Raw genomic sequence first — 17,909 nt, forward strand, 5'->3', positions numbered from 1 at the left:
GGAAAGAACTTACTGTGGACCTGATAACTGTGTGTCCTCTTAGGCATGGCCTTTTTTACTCAGTGTGATTCCTTGAGAGGCATCTGCATTGTTGGGTTCCTTAGTAGATCCCTACTGTTTGTTGCTGAGTCCCATTCTGCATTGCATTGTAGGTAAACCACAGTGTGCAAAGCTATTCACCCACGAAAATATATATCTAGGCTGCTTCTAGCTTTGTATTACTATTGGTAGAGATGCTTTGAATCTGTGTGCCACTTCCTGCCTTTTTAAAGATGTATTTATTTTTGTGTGTTATATGTGTGTTTATATGCACTACATGTGTGTGGTATCTAAAAAGGCCAGAAGAGGGCATCAGATCCCTTAAAACTCGAGTTACAGGCGTTGTGAGCTGCCCAATGTGGAGCTGGGGACCTGGATCTGCTGCAAGAGCAGTACTTGCTGTTAACTGCTGAACCATCTCTCCAGCCCCTCCTTTTCTTTTTTATTTAAAGGCTCTGTTGAGATGCTATTTGCACTGGTTCGCAGTGTGTCCATTCCAAGATGCTAATTTGACTCACTCAGTGTTGTAGCTCTTACACAGTTAGCAATCACCGTCCATTGTCTCCAGGCATCCCAGCTCCTCTCTTGACAGCCACTAATCTGCATCGTATTGGCCTCTTCTGGAATCAGACACAATCTGGTCTCTGATAACTTTTCCAACGTGGGAAGTCTGCTGAAACATAGCCCATTCCTCTTATTGCCAAAATATCCCGTTGTGTGGATAGACTGCATTTTATTTAACTGTTTGTAGTTTGGCAGACATTTGGTGTCTGAATTTTTGCTACTGTGAATAGGGTTGCTATACCCATCTCTTTACATGTCTTTTTAAAAAGATTATGCATGTGTTTGTGTATGATGTATGTGTGGCCATGCAGGGGCCACAACTCAAATGTGGGTGTCAGAAGACAACATTTGGCAATCAGTTTTCTCAGTCACTGAGTCCTAGGGATTGAATTCAGGCCATCAGGTTTGCAGAGCAAGTGCTCTTACCTACTACTGAGCTGTCTCACTGGCCTCTTTGCTATCATAGCCTAGTGGATGTGAAGTAGCATCTCCCCTTGGTTTTGATTTGCATTTCCCTTCCACCTTCCCGTGTGCCTACTGGCCATTTGGCTGTCTTCTTTGGGAAAATGGCATAAATATGTAAATGCTTGTACACATAGACCCTCACACATATGCATCTGTACACACATGTACACACACACCCTCATACATATGCACTTGTACACACATGTATACACACATATGCACCTGTACACACTTGCACACCCTCACAACATGTACCTGTACACACACACACACACACACACACACACACACACACACACACACACACACACGAAAAGAAGACCATTATCATTAACTGAGTCATATATAAATAGTGTGAGTTTATTTCTCACAGGCTGGAACTCTGGGATCCCATGCTCAAGCTCTGTGGCCAATGAGCTGTTTCCTGTTGCAGAGACATCTCTTTGCTTAGTCTTTACCTGGTAGAGAGAGGAGGTGGATCACTGGGCTCGCCCTAAGTGCTCTATTCCCATCCACCCTCTTGAGCTAAACACCTCCCAAAGGACCCATTTCCTTATACCATTGCCTTGAGGGTGAGCTGTTGGAGGGATACAGGCCATTGAGCTATTGGACTACCACAGGTGGAGTGTTCTGCTTGTTTTGATTAGAACCAGTTGATTAATTATGTTCCCCAGGTCTTCCATAACCAAGCTGACTTTCTTCTGCCCTGCTAACTTTATTGGTCCCTAAGAGGAAGATGCTGAAGTCTTAAGCCATGACTGTGGATTTGTCCTGTTCTCTTTTTGGCTTTGCCAGTTTTGGCTTCATGTGTTTGGATGCTCTGTTTGCTTATCACTTCTTTCTGGTATATGAATCCCTTTACAGTATCACACTTTTAAAAAGAATCCCCAGGGCTGGAGAGATGGCTCAGCCATTAAAGGCTAGGCTCACAACCAAAAATATAAAAAGAATCCCCATGATAGCCTAGTAATGTTTTTCCCCATTTTATTGAGAATTCCTAATGTGTCTGTGTCAGGAATGAACAATGATATGTTATCTGATGATTTTATAGTACCATATTTTCTAAGACTTAAAATGAAATCTAAATGCAGATTTGGGGATGGATCCAGTTGTTGAGTTTATGCAATAATTTGAGTAAGTATAAAGAAAGCAATCTATTCGATTCTTGGGATACCAAGTTTAACCCAAAGAACTATATAAAAACTTAGGTGCAGGGGCCAGAGAGATTGCTCCATGATTAAGAGCACTTGCGTCTCTAGCAGTACACCAGAATTAGGAACACCGGCATTGGTGGGTAGACAGGAGGATTCTGAATGCTTGCTGGCCAGCCAGCCTACCTCAAACAGTGAGCTTCTGGCTCAGTGAGAGACTGTCTCAAAAAATAAGGTGGAAGTGATAGAGGAAGACACCAGTGTCCTTCTTTGGCCTCCAAATGTGAGCATATGAACATGGACACTCACTCACACATACACATAAATACCTGCATAGTCTTTTAAAACATAAAGTATTGAGGAATCCCAACCAAATGGCCTTATTATAGCCAACTTATTTTATATGTGTAAAAATGATCGGCCCCTTGTCCAGATAACAGCCAACTTATTAAAAACAAAAACAGACAAACTTAACTCTGCTTTCAGAGATGCTGGGGTCAGGTATTGCAGTGCATGTGGTTCTGAGACAATAGCAAGTCCCTGAGACATTCTGACCTGAGGATGGCCAGGCTGCCACACAGGGAGGATACTGAGGCAGAGCTTGCAAACTCCTTAAGTTGAGGAACTGGTAGTAGAAGGGGTAGTGTTCACAGCTCCCAAACAGGTGATGAGAGAAGAAAGATCTCTAGTCCCCAGACATGTGCCAATGAACTTTGGGGTACATGTCTGTGAACAGAACTTCTTGAGGCCAGAAAAACAATCATTGGAGAAATTTAGAGGGTACAGGGCCCAGGACTCACACTGGGTCAGGCATGGTATCTGGTCCTCACACAGGACCACGAACTGTGCCAACTCTCACTGCCAACCTAGAAACCCTCGTGCTTCAGGAGGAACTTGACAGGAGATCCCTCCTCAGTAGTGGGGTGTAATTATCTGGCACAATGCTTTGCTGTGCTCCTGCCTAGCAAACCGCAAGGACCAGGTATGAAAGGACCGGAATTGTCCAAGGAGTTTAGCTGCATCACCGAACAAAGGTCAAGAATATTTCTAGGAATACAAAGCTGTCCCACAGCAAGCAAGGAAAGATCACAAGCCAGGCATCAAACTGCACGTTGCTAGGCATGGGAAGACACAGGAAGAGGACCTATAATGAAGATAAAAATCAATGCTTTGAAATGTAGCAGAAATAATCATGGATATTATATTTAGCAGACGACTACATTAAAGTCATTATGACTGAATTTCAGAGGTTCAGAAAGCCAAGTGGAGACATGGATGATATTATAGAAAAAAATGGAAGTTCTTCAGTAGAGATTACAAGAGCTGAGATATTAAAACCCACTGAGTGGGGTTGGTGGCAGATTATACACTGCAGAAGAAAAACTGGTGAGGTTGAGCCTACTCAAAAGAGCCATTTAAAATGAAATACACAGGAAAAAGACATTTTTAAAAAAAATGAAAATGGCATCAGTCATAGTAGTATGGCTTTAAGCATCTAATGTGTGAATAACTGGAAACCCCAGGGACTAAAGAGGAACAGGATTCTAATTCCCTTTCTGCTGCTCTGACCAACACTATGACCAAAAACAGCTTAGGGGAAGAAAAGATTATCTGGCTTACACTTCCAGGTCACAATCCATCACCATGGGAAGTCAGGGCAGGAACTCCAGGAGATTGAAGCAAAGGCCATGGAGGAAACATTCCTTTCTGGCTTGCTTCCAGGCTCATGCACAGCCAGCTTTCTTATACAACCTAGGACCACCACCTGCCCAGGAAATGGTGTTGCCCACAGTGGGCTGGGCCCTCCTGCATCAATTAATAATCAAGACACCTCCCCCCCAGACATGCACACAGGCCAGTCTGATCCAGGCAACTCTTCAGTTAAGACTCCCTTCTCAAGTGGCTGTGTGCTGTGTCAAGTAGACAAATAAAGCAACTAGGACAGTCAGGGGGAAAAAAGGTTTTTTAAAGAAATAATAGAGTTGATTTTTTGGGAAGAGTTAATTATCCTAAAAGTTTTTTTTCATCTAATGACAAAGCTTTAAAACACACAAAGCCAGGAGGTGGTGGCTCACACCTTTAATCCCAGCACTCGAGAGGCAGAGGCAGACAGATTTCTGCGAGTTCAAGGCCAACCTGGTCTACAGAGGGACAGCCAGGACTACACAGAAAAAAAAATCTATCTCAAAAAAAAAAACCAAAAACCAAACAAACATAGAAAACAAAACAAATCGTACAAAGGAAGGATGATATCACTGTAAGAAGAAATATACTAAGAACACAATAATAATCAGATGTATAAGACAAATACTGACACCATCAAAGATAAAATGCATTGAACAACATTGCCCAACTTGATCTAACTGACATTTATATAAAATACTTCCCTACCAACAGCAGGACATACAGTACTTGCTAAATTCCTTAGTTCACTAATACAAATTATGTTTTGATTATACAACTCTCAATAAATTTGAAGAGATTCAAGTCATATAAAGTAAGTTCTCTGGCCATCATGGAATTAAATTAGAAACCAGTCACATAAAACATGACTGGAAAACCATCAAACATTTAGAAACTAAACCAATAAGGAAATACCAAAGGAAAGTATGAAGTGTTTAGATTAGATGAAAACTTAAAACAACATGTTCAAAGCTTGTGGGATGCTGCACTGAAACCTTAGATTAGGGGGAAAGAGAAAGAACTCGAATAAGTGACCTTAAACTACAGTAAATGTCTGGGAAGAATGGCTCAGTTGGTAAAGTACATATTAGGCACTTGGTGTAGCCAATCAGTGAGCTCTAGATCCTGTGAGAGACCCAATCTCAAAGTCTAAGCTGGCTCAAGAACCACAGAGAAGGAGGTGGTGGCTGGAAAGTTTGCAAGGCCAGCGGTTGGGGAGGACTGGAGCCAGTGTCTTTCTTTGGACATGGCAGGACCACTGTACTCATGAACTCACAGAGGCTATGGTTGCCTGTGCAGATCAAGCAGGTCAATATTCCAGCAAGGATGAGATAAAGACAGTCAGTGGCTTCTAGGAGAGGGGGAGTCAATTTTCTTTAAGTGGCCCTGGTTGATGGCCACACACGAAGGAGTATATGAACAACACAAATTGGAGTTAATGGATTGTTGAATTGGCGGGGGGAGGGGTATATGGATAGATAAAGTTACAGGGATAATGAGATGGGGGTAGATTTGGGAGGAGTTAAATGGAGAACTTAGTGTAGATATGATCAAAATACAACATATGAAATTCTCAAATAGTTAAAAATATTTGTTTAAAAAAATGACAAGGAAGCTACCTGACATCAGCCTCTGGCCTCCGTGTGCACACTCGTTCACACATACACATGCACAAACACACAGAATAATAAGACATTTTTAAAGAAACTAGAAAAGGATCCAACAAATTAAATCTAATGTAAAGCAGTGGAAAAGAGTGATTAGAGTGGAAAAGGAATTGTTAGAATAGCAGGTGGAGAGAGAGAGAAAAATCAATGAATAATTAAGATGAAGAAAGGGAACTCTAAAACACACGGTCCCATGCTTTATTGCCTATTTATGTCTGTAGAACTTGTAATGTCTCCTCGCATGCCAGATGTTGGTAACTTGTTCCCCCCAACACCCAACCAGTCAGGCTAGAGGTTTCTCAATTTTATTTACCTTCTCAAAGAGTAACCCAAAATAGATCGTCGGTTCAAATACAAAGTCTAAATCAGCCGAACTTTAGAAGAAATCATGGGAGGAAAGCAGCCACCTCATTCATAAAATAAATAAACAAAAATGGAGTTTGCCAAAACCAAGAATCACTCTTCAAAAGATAGTACTAGGAGAATATAGACACAAATTGTGGAGTAGGCAGGATCCTACACAAAGCTTGGTAAAGGAGTATATCCATCCATTATACAAAAAGAACTCTCAAAATCACCTGGAGAACGAAGAGCTAAGCTTTAAAACTGACAAAGAATTTAAACCACATACACCAGAGAAAATATATGTGTAGTAAATAACCTGTGAGAAAAAAAACAACATCAACATCTGTAGCCATCAGAGCGGTCATCTGGAACCTAAATCTCAAGCTCCCATCCTAGGGCCTCTGCAGTCTCAATGTGGCACTACATGCCTGTAGATTGTCCAGATTCAGAGAGCCAGCCACACCAAGCACCAAACCAGGTCTCACATGCATTGCTGGTGGGAAAGAAAGACAATGCAAACACTTTGGAAAACAAGTTAGTCATTTCTTTAGAAGCTCAGTAAGGGTCTGGAGAGATAGCTCAGCAAAGCACTGGCTGCTCTTGCAGAGGACCTGGGTTCAGTTCCCAGCACCAATAGTTCAGATCACAACTGCCAGTAAATCCAGGTCCAGGGGATTAGATACCCTCTTCTAGCCTCCATAGGCACCAGGCATGTACACAGTGTACATACATGCGTGCATGTACTCATGCATACACATAAATACATGCATAAATAAATCTTTTTTTAAAAGCATTGAACAAATACATACCACCATCCAGCATTCCCAGCTCTGGATTTTTCAGCCAAGAAAAAAAAATTTTGCATGTGTCCATGTACACCCTGGTTCCCAAATGTCTCTCACTGCTTTGTTTGTAATAGCAAGAGCATGGAAACTGCTCAAATGTCTGTCAGCAGGTGAATGGATGGCCAGATTGGTTGCCCACACCATGGCTGTGACTTTGAAGCAGGGGTGAACTGGATGAGTAATACAGCCCAAGGCAGGGTTGAATCTCTAAATGATGCCAAGTAAAAGGAGCCAAACCGTATCCAGTATGATTTTTGTGTACAGTTCTGTTGCAATAAATGCTGACAGGTGGAGATGGCATGAGGGTGTAGGGGATCTCTCAGGGCTGATGGGCATGCTCTCAGCTTGGTGACAGGGCTGTCATAGGTGTGTGTGGCATCGTAGCCTGTTACCTTCGCATACTATCTATGTGTGGACTGTTACCTGTCAGTGGAACTTTTTCTGTTAGATTTATTTTTTAGTTTTGATCGTGTGTGTGTGTGTATGTCTGTGTATATGTATGGGCTTGTGAATGCAGTTCCCTAAAGAAGCCAGCAGTGTCAGCTCCCCTGGAGCTGCTGGAGTTGCAGGAAGTTCTGATCTGTCTGACAAGGATGCTGTAAACAAAATTCGGGTCCTCTGGAAGAGCAGTACATGCTCTTAAGAACTGACCCATCTCTCCAGTCCCTGAAGTTGCTTTTTAAGTGAAAAGGAAAAATAGTTGGGACATCAATATGGACTAGAAATGAGGCCTTGGGTGAAGGCTCATCTGAGACCCAGACTCAAGTTGCCCTAGGTAGTGACACCTACAGTGGCTCCATCTGCTAAGTAAGTAGACGAATAAATGTGTGTGACCACACATCATTCAACAGCATGAGCCTTCCAGAGTCAAGTGACCCCACAGTCTTCACCAAAGTCTATCAAGGACACTAACACAGAATTATACCACTCATCCCTGTGTGGTGGCACACTCAGGAGGCAGGGCAAGTGGATCTCTGTGAGTTCGAGGCCAGCCTTGTCTACATAGTAAGTTCTAGGCTAGCCATGGCTTCACAGTGAGACCCTATTTCCCCCAACACACACACACACACACACACACACACACACACAGAGAGAGAGAGAGAGAGAGAGAGAGAGAGAGGGAGGGAGGGAGGGAGGGAGGGAGAGAGACAGAGACAGAGCTATACTACTCAACGGAACATGCACTGTGGTATGTGCAGTGTGTGTGTGTGTGTGTGTGTGTGTGTGTGTGTGTGTGTGTGTGTGTGTACACACATCTTCATGCACAGGAGTGGATGTGGATGCCAGAGGTCACCCTCAGGTGTCATTCCTGAGCTGTTCTTCACCTTGTTTTTGAGACATGTTCTCTCACTGGCCTTAGAGGTCTCCAACTTGGCTAAGCTAGCCAGCCCCAACTGTCTACATCCCAAGTGCTGGGAGTTCAAGCACACGCCACCACACACCATTCTAAGTGATTCCTGGGGATTTAACTCAGTTTCTCACGCTTGCAAGGCCAGTATTTACTAACTGAATTGTCTCCCCAGCCTCTGTATTCTTGGGATATACAAACCAGGAAGGAAAATGTAAGCACTGACTGGGAATCGTGGTGGGGAAGGAGAAGCAGAGGTCGGCAGCCCGGGTTTACTACAGTTCGTGGGTTGTGATGGAGACTCTCTGTACTTTAGTTTCCTTGTCTATAAAGTGACTGTGATAACAGTGCCTATCTCACAGGGCTGGGCAAGAATGACAGGAGCTGGTATCTCAGATGTTAGGTACTTAGGACTCAATGCATGACTCATGATAAGAACTCAGGAGTGTTAATGCTGCCACCATCATCATCGTCAATTTATAGCAGTGTTGTGTCTGACTGAGAGACACTTAATGATGACTACTTCCTCAATGATGGGCATAAAAGTCCATAAGGCTACAGGAATTTAGCACTCTACTGCAAGTTGGAGATCTAGAAAAGGGTGCTGTTAAGTCTTGTTCATTTAAACCGTATTCACCAAAAAGAGGTAGATACCAAGGATTGGTGAAGAAGGCATTGTGAACCTTGGAGAGATAGTGACCAGAGTGAGCAGGAGCTCTGCACCCCTCAAACCCTGTAGATGACTCTCTGAACTTGTGTTTACTGGCCAGAAATTATTTCCCTTCAGCATTTTGATGGCGTCAACTCCTTTTTCCCTTCCCGTGGTCGCTGTTGAGAAACTCAAAAGCTTTCTCACACTTGACCCCTTGCAAGTGATGATGTCATGCAAGTGATGTCATCTGCCTCTTCTGCCTTCTGGAGAATGTCACTTGGCCACCAGTGTGCTCTGGAACTTTCCAACAACTGGCCTTACTATGTATCTGTCCTCATCCTACCTGGATACCATTCATGGCTTTCCTTTCTGAGGGATTTTCTTGAATGCATGGAGAGGATTTCCCTCTGCTCTGTTTCCAGCATCCTTCTGTTGCTGTTGGTGGGTTTTACCTCCTGGTCCATCCTCTACTTTCTTCCTTGACTGCTCTCTGCCCTAATTTTTGAGACAGTCTCTTGCTGAACCTAGCACTCACTGAGGAGCAGCTAGACTGGTGGGTTAGCCAGCCTCTCATCCCTCATCATGAGGGATCCTCTCATCTCTGCTCCCAGCACTGAAGGTACAGACACTTGCCACCATACTGCTTGTCACATGGGCTCTAGGGACTGAAACACAGGTCCTCACGCTTGCACATCCAACACTTGACCTGCTGTGTTTCCCCAGTGCTTCTCTCATTCTTCATATGTGCCCCCCTGACTTATCACTCTGCTCTCATTGAGCAGCTCCCAGCCTTTGTCTTCTAAGCCTGCTGTTAAGTTTTCAAGAAAGATTTTATTGTCCAGGAGGCTTGTGTCCTGAATGGGTATCTCTGAGGTGCCACTTTCAGGGCCTTCCTGGTGTCTGCATAGACCTGGGAGTTTCATCTTAGGGCTCAACTGTGGGCCTCTCCTCCTGCACCTTCAGAGCACATCTTCCCTAGCAAACTACAGTTCCACTGGCTTGGTGTAAGAAAACTGAAGGCGAAGCTTCAGAGAGATGTGTTAAAAGTAGACCCATCTTTCTGTCCACTTCCAGAAGCCACAGAATTAAAGTAGCCATTTAGAATCTAGGACTGTTCCCCAAAGTGATTATCTTTCTGTACCAGTGGTTCTCAACCTGTGGGTCATGACCTCAGGAGCAGGGATCAAACAACCCTTCCATAGGGTCACATAGCAGATATTCTGCATGCCAGATATTTACATTACAATTCACAACAGCAACAAAAGTATAGTTATGAAGTAGCAATGAAAATAATTTTATGGTTGGGTATCACCACAACATATTAAAGGGTCCCAACATTAGGAAGGTATAGACCACTGATCTATACAGTCAATTAGTTTGGTCTTGAGAAAAGTTGGTTGTCTACTGTGTTGACCCTGGACACAAACAAAAGGTTTTTAATTTTCCTCCACAGTGCACATTGCACCCTACTCTGTGAACATGTACCACAGGACTGGCCTCACAGCCTCACCTCCATGGGCTGCATGCCGCCAGCCTCCTGAAGTGCTTCTATGTCTCTCTTGCTTGACCTTGGCCTCCTGTAGATTCCAGTATACACCTCCTTTCCCTCCATCAGCCCAGTGTGTCTAAACATGTTTCATTCAAGAACATATCGTGTTGTAGCTTCAATAAGGCTGGGTCCTGCCTTGGCAGATGTTATGCTTGAGGAAGACCCTCTAGGCATGGAGGAAATCATGGCTAAAAGGTAGGGTGTGGAGATGAGGCGGTAGAAGAAATGGCTTCTTCCATCCAAAGGTAGGGTTTATTTCTCCACCTTGGGTTGCGGTTGGCCTTGCAACTTGATCTGAAACACAGAATGTGACTGGAGAGATGCCACATAGTTTAGAAGGGAGAGCAGGGCTGGGCGTTGGTGGCACATGCCTTTCAATCCCAGCACTTGGGAGGCAGAGGCAGGTGGATCTCTGTGAGTTTGAGGCCAGCCTGGTCTACAGAGTGAGTTCCAGGACAGGCTCCAAAACAATACAGAGAAACCCTGTCGCAAAAAAAAGGGGGGGAGGGGGAGCAGGCCTAACCCAAGAGGCCTCACCCTCTTGAGATGGTGTGGCCCTCTGAGGAAGCCCAGCAGCTCCCAGCCCCAGGGAAGGTGGAAGACCTGATGGGAAGGGACCAATCAGAAGCTAGAACCAATTGCTGGACATGCTATTAAGGCTGTGTTGAACCTACCAGCTGTGAGACTCCCAAGATCTATGACTCAATGACAGAGCCTTTCTGACCAGCAGAAAACCTGCCTTGCTGAGTCCAGCTATATTTGCTGACTCAGAATTGAGAACAAAGTAGTTGTGCTTGAAACCTGATATGGTTACAGCTATTTGTTACCCAGTCACACGTAGCTGATACAACTCTTGGCGTAGCTTGTCTGGCCTTCATTGGTTATATTTTCAGTAATGTCTTGGGCCATTCTTGTAGGTGCACTGCTCCCTTCTTTGTGATGCCCTTTGCTCCTTTCTGTTGAACTTCTGGTCATCTTTTAGGCTTCATGTCTAGTGTTCCTGATCTCTGATCTGCATGGTTCCCACACAGCACCTTGCATCTTCAACCGTTTGCTGATGTGTACCCCTTATGGACTCATGCTCTCTCTTCCTAAAGGGATCATCAGGCTAAGTCTAGAAGCAGAGAGTCCTCCTTCAGAGTCTTCATTGATCAGGTTTTTGTGCCAACTGCCTGTGGCCTTTCCTCATTCTGGAGTGCTGGCACTGCTCAGCCGCACAGTACACTTTACACGTGGCAGGGTTATCGATCCCTGGCTCCTGTCACCTGGCTACAAAACATCACAGCATTGTCCCCATGGCTGTCCGTTCTCTCTGTACAGGATCGAAGCTTCTGAGTGACAAATACAAATACCATGTTAGTTGACTTTTGGTGCTTAGGACAAACTTCTGGGCTCGCCCACCTTTGATTGCATCAGACACAGAATGTGTTCAAGCTTGTAGCTTTTCTTTCATTATTTTAACATCATTATTCACAAAGGTAAGATTACATCCAAAATTTTTTTCAGAAAATTGAAAAGGCACGCTGGATTTCATTTGGAAGTAATAACCCCTGTCCTGTAGTGTGGAGCTTAGAATCAACTGGGAACATTCATCTTATGTTGTCAAAGAAAGGCTGTGAAGGCTCAAAGTTACTGTCTTGTGCCGCATTGGGCTTGCTGTCCTATTATTCATGCCAGCCGTTACTTGAAATCACGGGGTTTGAAGTTATGCTTTCAGCATCATTGGGCAAGATCTAGGTGATGAGGAAATGACTGGGACTATGTTGAACTTGATTTGTTAAAACACGCCCCATGTTTCTTTATCATTGCTACGTGCTAACCTTGGCCTTGGGTTTCCCGTATGTTTTGTCTACACTGACCATTGGTGGGTTGATCTCTGGATGGTTGGTAATGATTAACCTATTTTGTTGAGCCCCTGGGTCATAGGTGAAGGTACACAGAGGGCTTCTGTGGCCTTTTGTTTGTTTATTCTGAAATGTTATTTAAAGGCCTTTGCTCAACAAACTGAACCCAAAGACTTGTAAATATGACTATATTATGTAAAAGAAATCCACAGAGTATGACTAGCTTGTGAACTAGACTTGGTGGGGAGAAAAACTCCACCTGGGAGCTGCCTGCAGCATCAATGGTCCTCTGATAAGACTTCCTCTTTGGCCTTTCAACCACTCCCTTCAGACTAACCATGCTTCCTCTAGGAGTGGAAGGGTTAAACCGGTTTCTCTAGGTTTGTAGTGTTGAGACTGGGAGGCAATGAGCTGAGGATGTCCTATGATACCCTAGGGAACAAATGGAGAAGGAATAGTGGGGAAGCCAGAGTCTGTGGCTGTCTGGATGTGTTTGTGACAAGTATTACCATCCAGGTTTGTTTGTTCATAAAGGGCATCAAACTGTTTCAGTAGCTGGGACAGTGTCATGCTCCCTGCTTTAATAAGTAATTCTAGAAGATATTTAGGAAGTGACTTGTCAATCCAAGAAGCCTTTGCTAATAATACATAGGTTTGATGATGGGTCAGGGGCAGGAGCCCAGAGTGATTTTCCTGTTGTCTCTTTTCTTGTGATGCTCTTTTCTTTCTTTCTTTCTATAGCTCTAGGGTGTTGAACCAAGCTAGGCCACACTGAGCCACATCCTAGCCCCAGTCTTTTATTCCATCCAAAGGAAGAAATCACTTCATTCTATTCCTCCTTCATCCCTCTCTCTAGCCCTTCCTCTTTCCCTTCCTTTTCCCCCCTTCCTTCCTTAACAAGGGCTTTCTGTGTGGCCCATGCTAGCCTAGAACTCACAATCCTCCTGCCTTCAGCCTTCCAAGTAGCCAGGATTCCATGTGAATGTCACTTTGAGGAGATTTGTTTTATTTTTTGTGTTTGTTTGCTTGTTTTGAGACAGGGTCTCACCATGCAACTCTGACTGTCCTGGAACTCACTATGTAGAACAGGCTGGTTTCAAACCCACAGAGATCCACCTGCCTCTACCTTCCAAGTTGTGAAATTAAAGGTGTGACTCACCACACCCGGCTCTTTTGCTGATGAGTGAACTTCTGGACTCTCCCTTGGCACACTTGGTCACAGAACATATCCAGAGTTTGCCATTTGTGGTTCTAAGGAGAAAGTCAGAATGACAAGGCTCGCATTCCTTTGCCTCCTCATGTTTCTGTCTGTTGGGTGCTGGTTCTCACACCAAAGCCAGATTGCTGAACCAACCTGGCCAAGTCCTTTGCTTTCAACTGAAAGGGGGTCGATCCTCAGCATCCCTATTCCCCACAGCTCTTGCTTTATGGCTGGGAACCTCTCTGTTCATTATTCTGCTGAGATTTTTTTTTCTTTTTCCCTTCTCGTAAACTTTTTCAGTCTCTGTAATTATACTTTGCTCTGAAAACTGCTGGTCACATATTCAGTGCAGAATTCCCCTTGGCTGCTGTTCTCCATATTCATTGCACAGGTAATGTCTTTGGATGCTGGGTGCACTTTCTGAGTGACACCTGTCGTAGCTGCTCAACTCACAGAGCCCCACCTTGCATAGGTAACAGCATTGTTCTGTGCCAACTGGTAGAAACCTGCTCCATGGGAGAGATTGTTTTGGATGGAAGCATGCAAAAATCAGGCAAATATACCCTTTGCTTTATCAAGACATACAATCTAGTAGGAGAGACAGACATGAGAAGTTACACAACCACATGTAAACATGGCATGTTGGAATTAGGACCCTGGTGTGTCAGACCTTAGAGACTTCACACAGTAAATGCTCATTGATTAGCAAGTCATGTTAGCCTAAATATCCAGTGTCCTAGAGTGGCAACATGCAAGATGCTTTGGCATCAAAGGTTGTCAGTGTACAATACCCAAATTCTCATGTGCTTTGGCCTGTCCCAACATGAAACTGTATATCTCTTTCTTTTGTTTCCTTTTTATTGAGTGTTCTAGAGTTTTCAAACAGTCAACCTCCTAATTTCCAGTGAAATATTTTTTGTTATTTAATTCAATTACTAGCCCTAAAAAAAAAAAAAGAAAAGAAAAGAAAAAGAAAAAAGAAAAAATTCCCTGAGCCATGTGGGCACTGGGCACTGAGATGGGGAATTGTTTCTCATTCTCCTATCCTTCTGGGACATCTGGGGCACAGGGCACAGTCACTGGCTGGCCTGGCTGCTCTTCTTAGTGAACCGTCAATGGCAGTGAACTGTGGGTGTGGGACACAGTGGTAGGACTGCCCCGGATGTTTTTGTTTTTAACAGAGTCTACTGTGATGCCAGGGCATGCTGGGAACCTCAGAGCGAGCATGTTGGGGTGTGCCCATGTGACCTCTGTTATCTATCTGGAGGACCCATTGAAAGGGAAAGGCTTTTATCTGGCCTGGTTGGAATCAAGAAGGACTGATGTGTTCTGTGTGGTGCCAGGCCCAGCGGTCAGAGTTCACATTAAGATTGCCCCACTCATGAAGAGGTGTTATCCCATCTATCTCATGAATGGCAAGACCAATGTTTCTCTAGTTAAAACCAGTTATTCTTTAAAAGCAAGCAAAGAGTCAAATGACATGATACCAAACACTGGTGCTCCCTGAAGGTCATGACAAGGAAACCAGCTCATGGTCTTAGCCCAGTGCTCCTGGTTTGTGGGAATAAAGGCTGCTGTCAATGGCAGGGACAGAAAAAAATGAGAAGACACAGCTCTTCCTTAGCACAGACTTTGTCCCCGTCTGGCCTTTTTATGGGGATGAACTTTATGTCTGATCTCATGATTACAGCTTTTGAACTTTTTGCTCAAGGTGAAAAATAACTTATGTAATGCTTCTTCCACTATCTAGTCCTTTCAATACAGTGCAGAATAAAGTGTGTTGATGGGCAGGGGTGGTAGCTCAGTGGTGGAAAGTGCTGAGCATACACAAGGCCCTGGGTTCCATCCCCAGCACCACCTCTCCAAATAAAAAAGTGGGCAAAGATTTGTGGTATAGCATACACAGAAAATAGAAGGTTGTCTTTATCCTACAAAGGTGTGTGTGTGTGTGTGTGTGTGGTATGAGGGGGAGGGATGTGTTGTGTGTATGGTGTGTGTGTGTGTATGATGTGTGTGTGGTGTGTGTATGATGTGTATATGATGTATGTGGTGTGTGGTGTGTATATGTGTATGATGTATGTATGGTGTGTATACGATGTGTATATGGTGTATGTGGTGTGTGTGTGTGTATGATGTATATATTTGTGTGTGTATGGTGTATGTGTGTGGTGTGTGTGTGTGTGTGTGTGTGTGTGTGTGTGTGTGCGATATGTGTAGGTGTGTGTGGTATGTGTATGTGGTGTGTATGTATATATGATGTGTATGTGTGTGTATGATATGTATATGGTGTATGTGTGTGTGGTGTGTATGTATATATGGTATGTGTGTATGATGTTTGTGTGTGTGTGTGTTATGTGTATGAGTGTATGTGTATGGTGTGTGTGTATATGGTGTGTGTAGTGTGTGTTTGTATATGATGTGTATGTGTGTATATAAGTCAACATCAGTTGTCTTCCTGACATTGTTCTCCACCTTATCTTTTGAGAGGGAGTCTCACAGAACTTGGATTCAGCTAGGATTATCTGGCCTCGTAAGTGCTGGGATTGTAGGTGCACACTGCCAGGCTTTGTAAGTCAGTGATGCGGAATGAGCCCAGGGCCTCACCCCTTCACAGCAGGCACTTTACCAGCTGAGCCATCTCCCAGATGGTGGTCATTCTTTGTCATGTCTCCCTGTCTGTAATGGTCACCTATGATATGTCAGGGTTCCAAGCCTGAGATGCGAATTGTTCACAAAAAAACATGTAGTTTGTAGCCACTGTTTGTTTCTCCGGGAAGCCAAAACACCCCTTCCTTGTTGCACTTGAAAAGTTTGTTGACCTTTGGCAAACTTGAAAATGTGGCAATGTCAGTGCACGTGTGTTCATTCAGTGCTCTGGGAAATGTTCTTTAGAAGACACTGACTAGTCACCGTGTAACAGGGGTTGCTCTGTTTGAAACCTACAGCACTGGCATGGCCACTGTGTGACAGGGGCTACTCCATGTGGAACCCATGGCCCAGCTAGTTAGTACACAGTGCCTCTGACCTCCTCTGTGATGTGAGCTGTGGCTTTCTCTGTGACTACTTCTAGATGGGAAAACAGTTCAGAAAGCTAAATGTCATCTAGTCAGTCTGACTGGGTGCGTGGTGACCCTGTCTGTCAGGCTCCGGGAGGTGGACTGGGAGTAGGGCCTACTGAAGGCAGCAGTAAGACATCCAGGAAAAGATGCCCAGGTGAAATAGCAAAAAGGCCTAGTGTGCTATATATTCCCATGGGCTGGACTGACGCACTAAGGGGATTGGACTTTGACCTGGAGATCATAGGAAGTCATTTAAGATTATGGAGAGTGCACTTTCCCATGAGGACACTGGTTTTTGCTTGCAGGAAAGTGGAGTTTGGCATTGCCTGGGACTTACCTACTTTAGATATTTTTAAAACTTCACAAAGCACTTGTTACTATGTAACTTTTCTAATACTGACTACAATAGACTGACCTTCGTGTGTACAGAAGAAAACCCAAGAATGAATACCACACAACACTCTTGCTGACTGCTCCCGCCTTCCCTCCTGGGGCCCCTCAACCAAGCCCTGTGGCCTCCTGCTGATCTTAGAATGTGCTGGCATGCACCAGCACTTGCTGTTCTCTTTGCTGGAACATTCTTCTCCAAAACAGCCCATCCTTCTGGGGGTTCCCCATGCAAGGCATCTGTTCTCCATCTGCTCTTGCTGTGTCCTCTCGCCCCCATCAGACATCCCATTCATTTGGCCCCCGCCTGTGTCCCCACTGGAAGTTCTAGGGACATGGACTGTGTTTTTGTCCATAGCTGGAAAGCTGAGCTCATGTGTAGTGAACAGTCGGGAAGCAATGAAGGGTTGCCCACTGCACCTGGTTTGGCTCCTGTGTTTGTTGTTAACAGATTTTAACATGCATTTTTATTTTATGTGTTTGAGAATTTAGCCTGGATCTATATATGTGCACCAAACACGTGCCTGATGCCCATAGAGGTCAGAGTTCCCTGGAACCAGAGTTTACATGATTGTGAGCTGCCACGTGGGTGCTGGGAATTGAACCCAGATCCCCTGCAAAAGCAACAACTGCTAAGCCGTCTCCCCAGACCCTGTTTAGAGAATTTTATTACTGTGCTTTCAAGAGTTGAGAGTGGAGAGTCAATGCTGCCACTGTTGAGATTTGAACTTAGTTCTTTAAGGATAAGTTGTGTTTTCATTTCAGAGCAGAAAGTGAACACTCTTCTGGCTATTTTCATCCCACAGATTGGTGCTCTGTGGCCTTCGTGGCCACTTCCAGTCAACATGGTGGACACAGAGAGCCCCATCTGTCCCCTCTCCCCACTTGAGGCAGATGACCTGGAGAGTCCCTTATCGGAAGAATTCTTACAAGAAATGGGAAACATTCAGGAGATTTCTCAGTCCCTTGAGGAGGAGAGTTCTGGAAGCTTTAGTTTCACGGACTACCAGTACTTAGGAAGCTGTCCAGGCTCCGAGGGCTCTGTCATCACAGGTAAGTGGGGCTTTCTAGAAAGATATTCCTAGATGTGTATTTCCCTTAGAAATATGA

The 17,909-nt window shown here is 44.4% G+C and overlaps 1 protein-coding gene across 4 annotated transcripts in view; it reads left to right on the forward strand.

Moving 5' to 3' along the window:
• The window catches only part of Ppara (peroxisome proliferator activated receptor alpha), a 63,342-nt gene that overhangs the window by 21,240 nt on the left and 24,193 nt on the right, over positions 1-17,909 (forward strand). For all 4 annotated transcript variants that reach the window (XM_027396186.2, XM_035440805.1, XM_027396185.2 and 1 more), the window contains exon 3: positions 17,606-17,852. In XM_027396186.2, the coding sequence (XP_027251987.1) occupies positions 17,645-17,852 (208 nt within the window). In that variant the 5' untranslated portion in view covers positions 17,606-17,644. The remainder of the gene's footprint in view (positions 1-17,605; positions 17,853-17,909) is intronic.

This window comes from Cricetulus griseus, chromosome 2 (assembly GCF_003668045.3).
Source record: "Cricetulus griseus strain 17A/GY chromosome 2, alternate assembly CriGri-PICRH-1.0, whole genome shotgun sequence".
Lineage (NCBI taxonomy): Eukaryota > Metazoa > Chordata > Mammalia > Rodentia > Cricetidae > Cricetulus > Cricetulus griseus.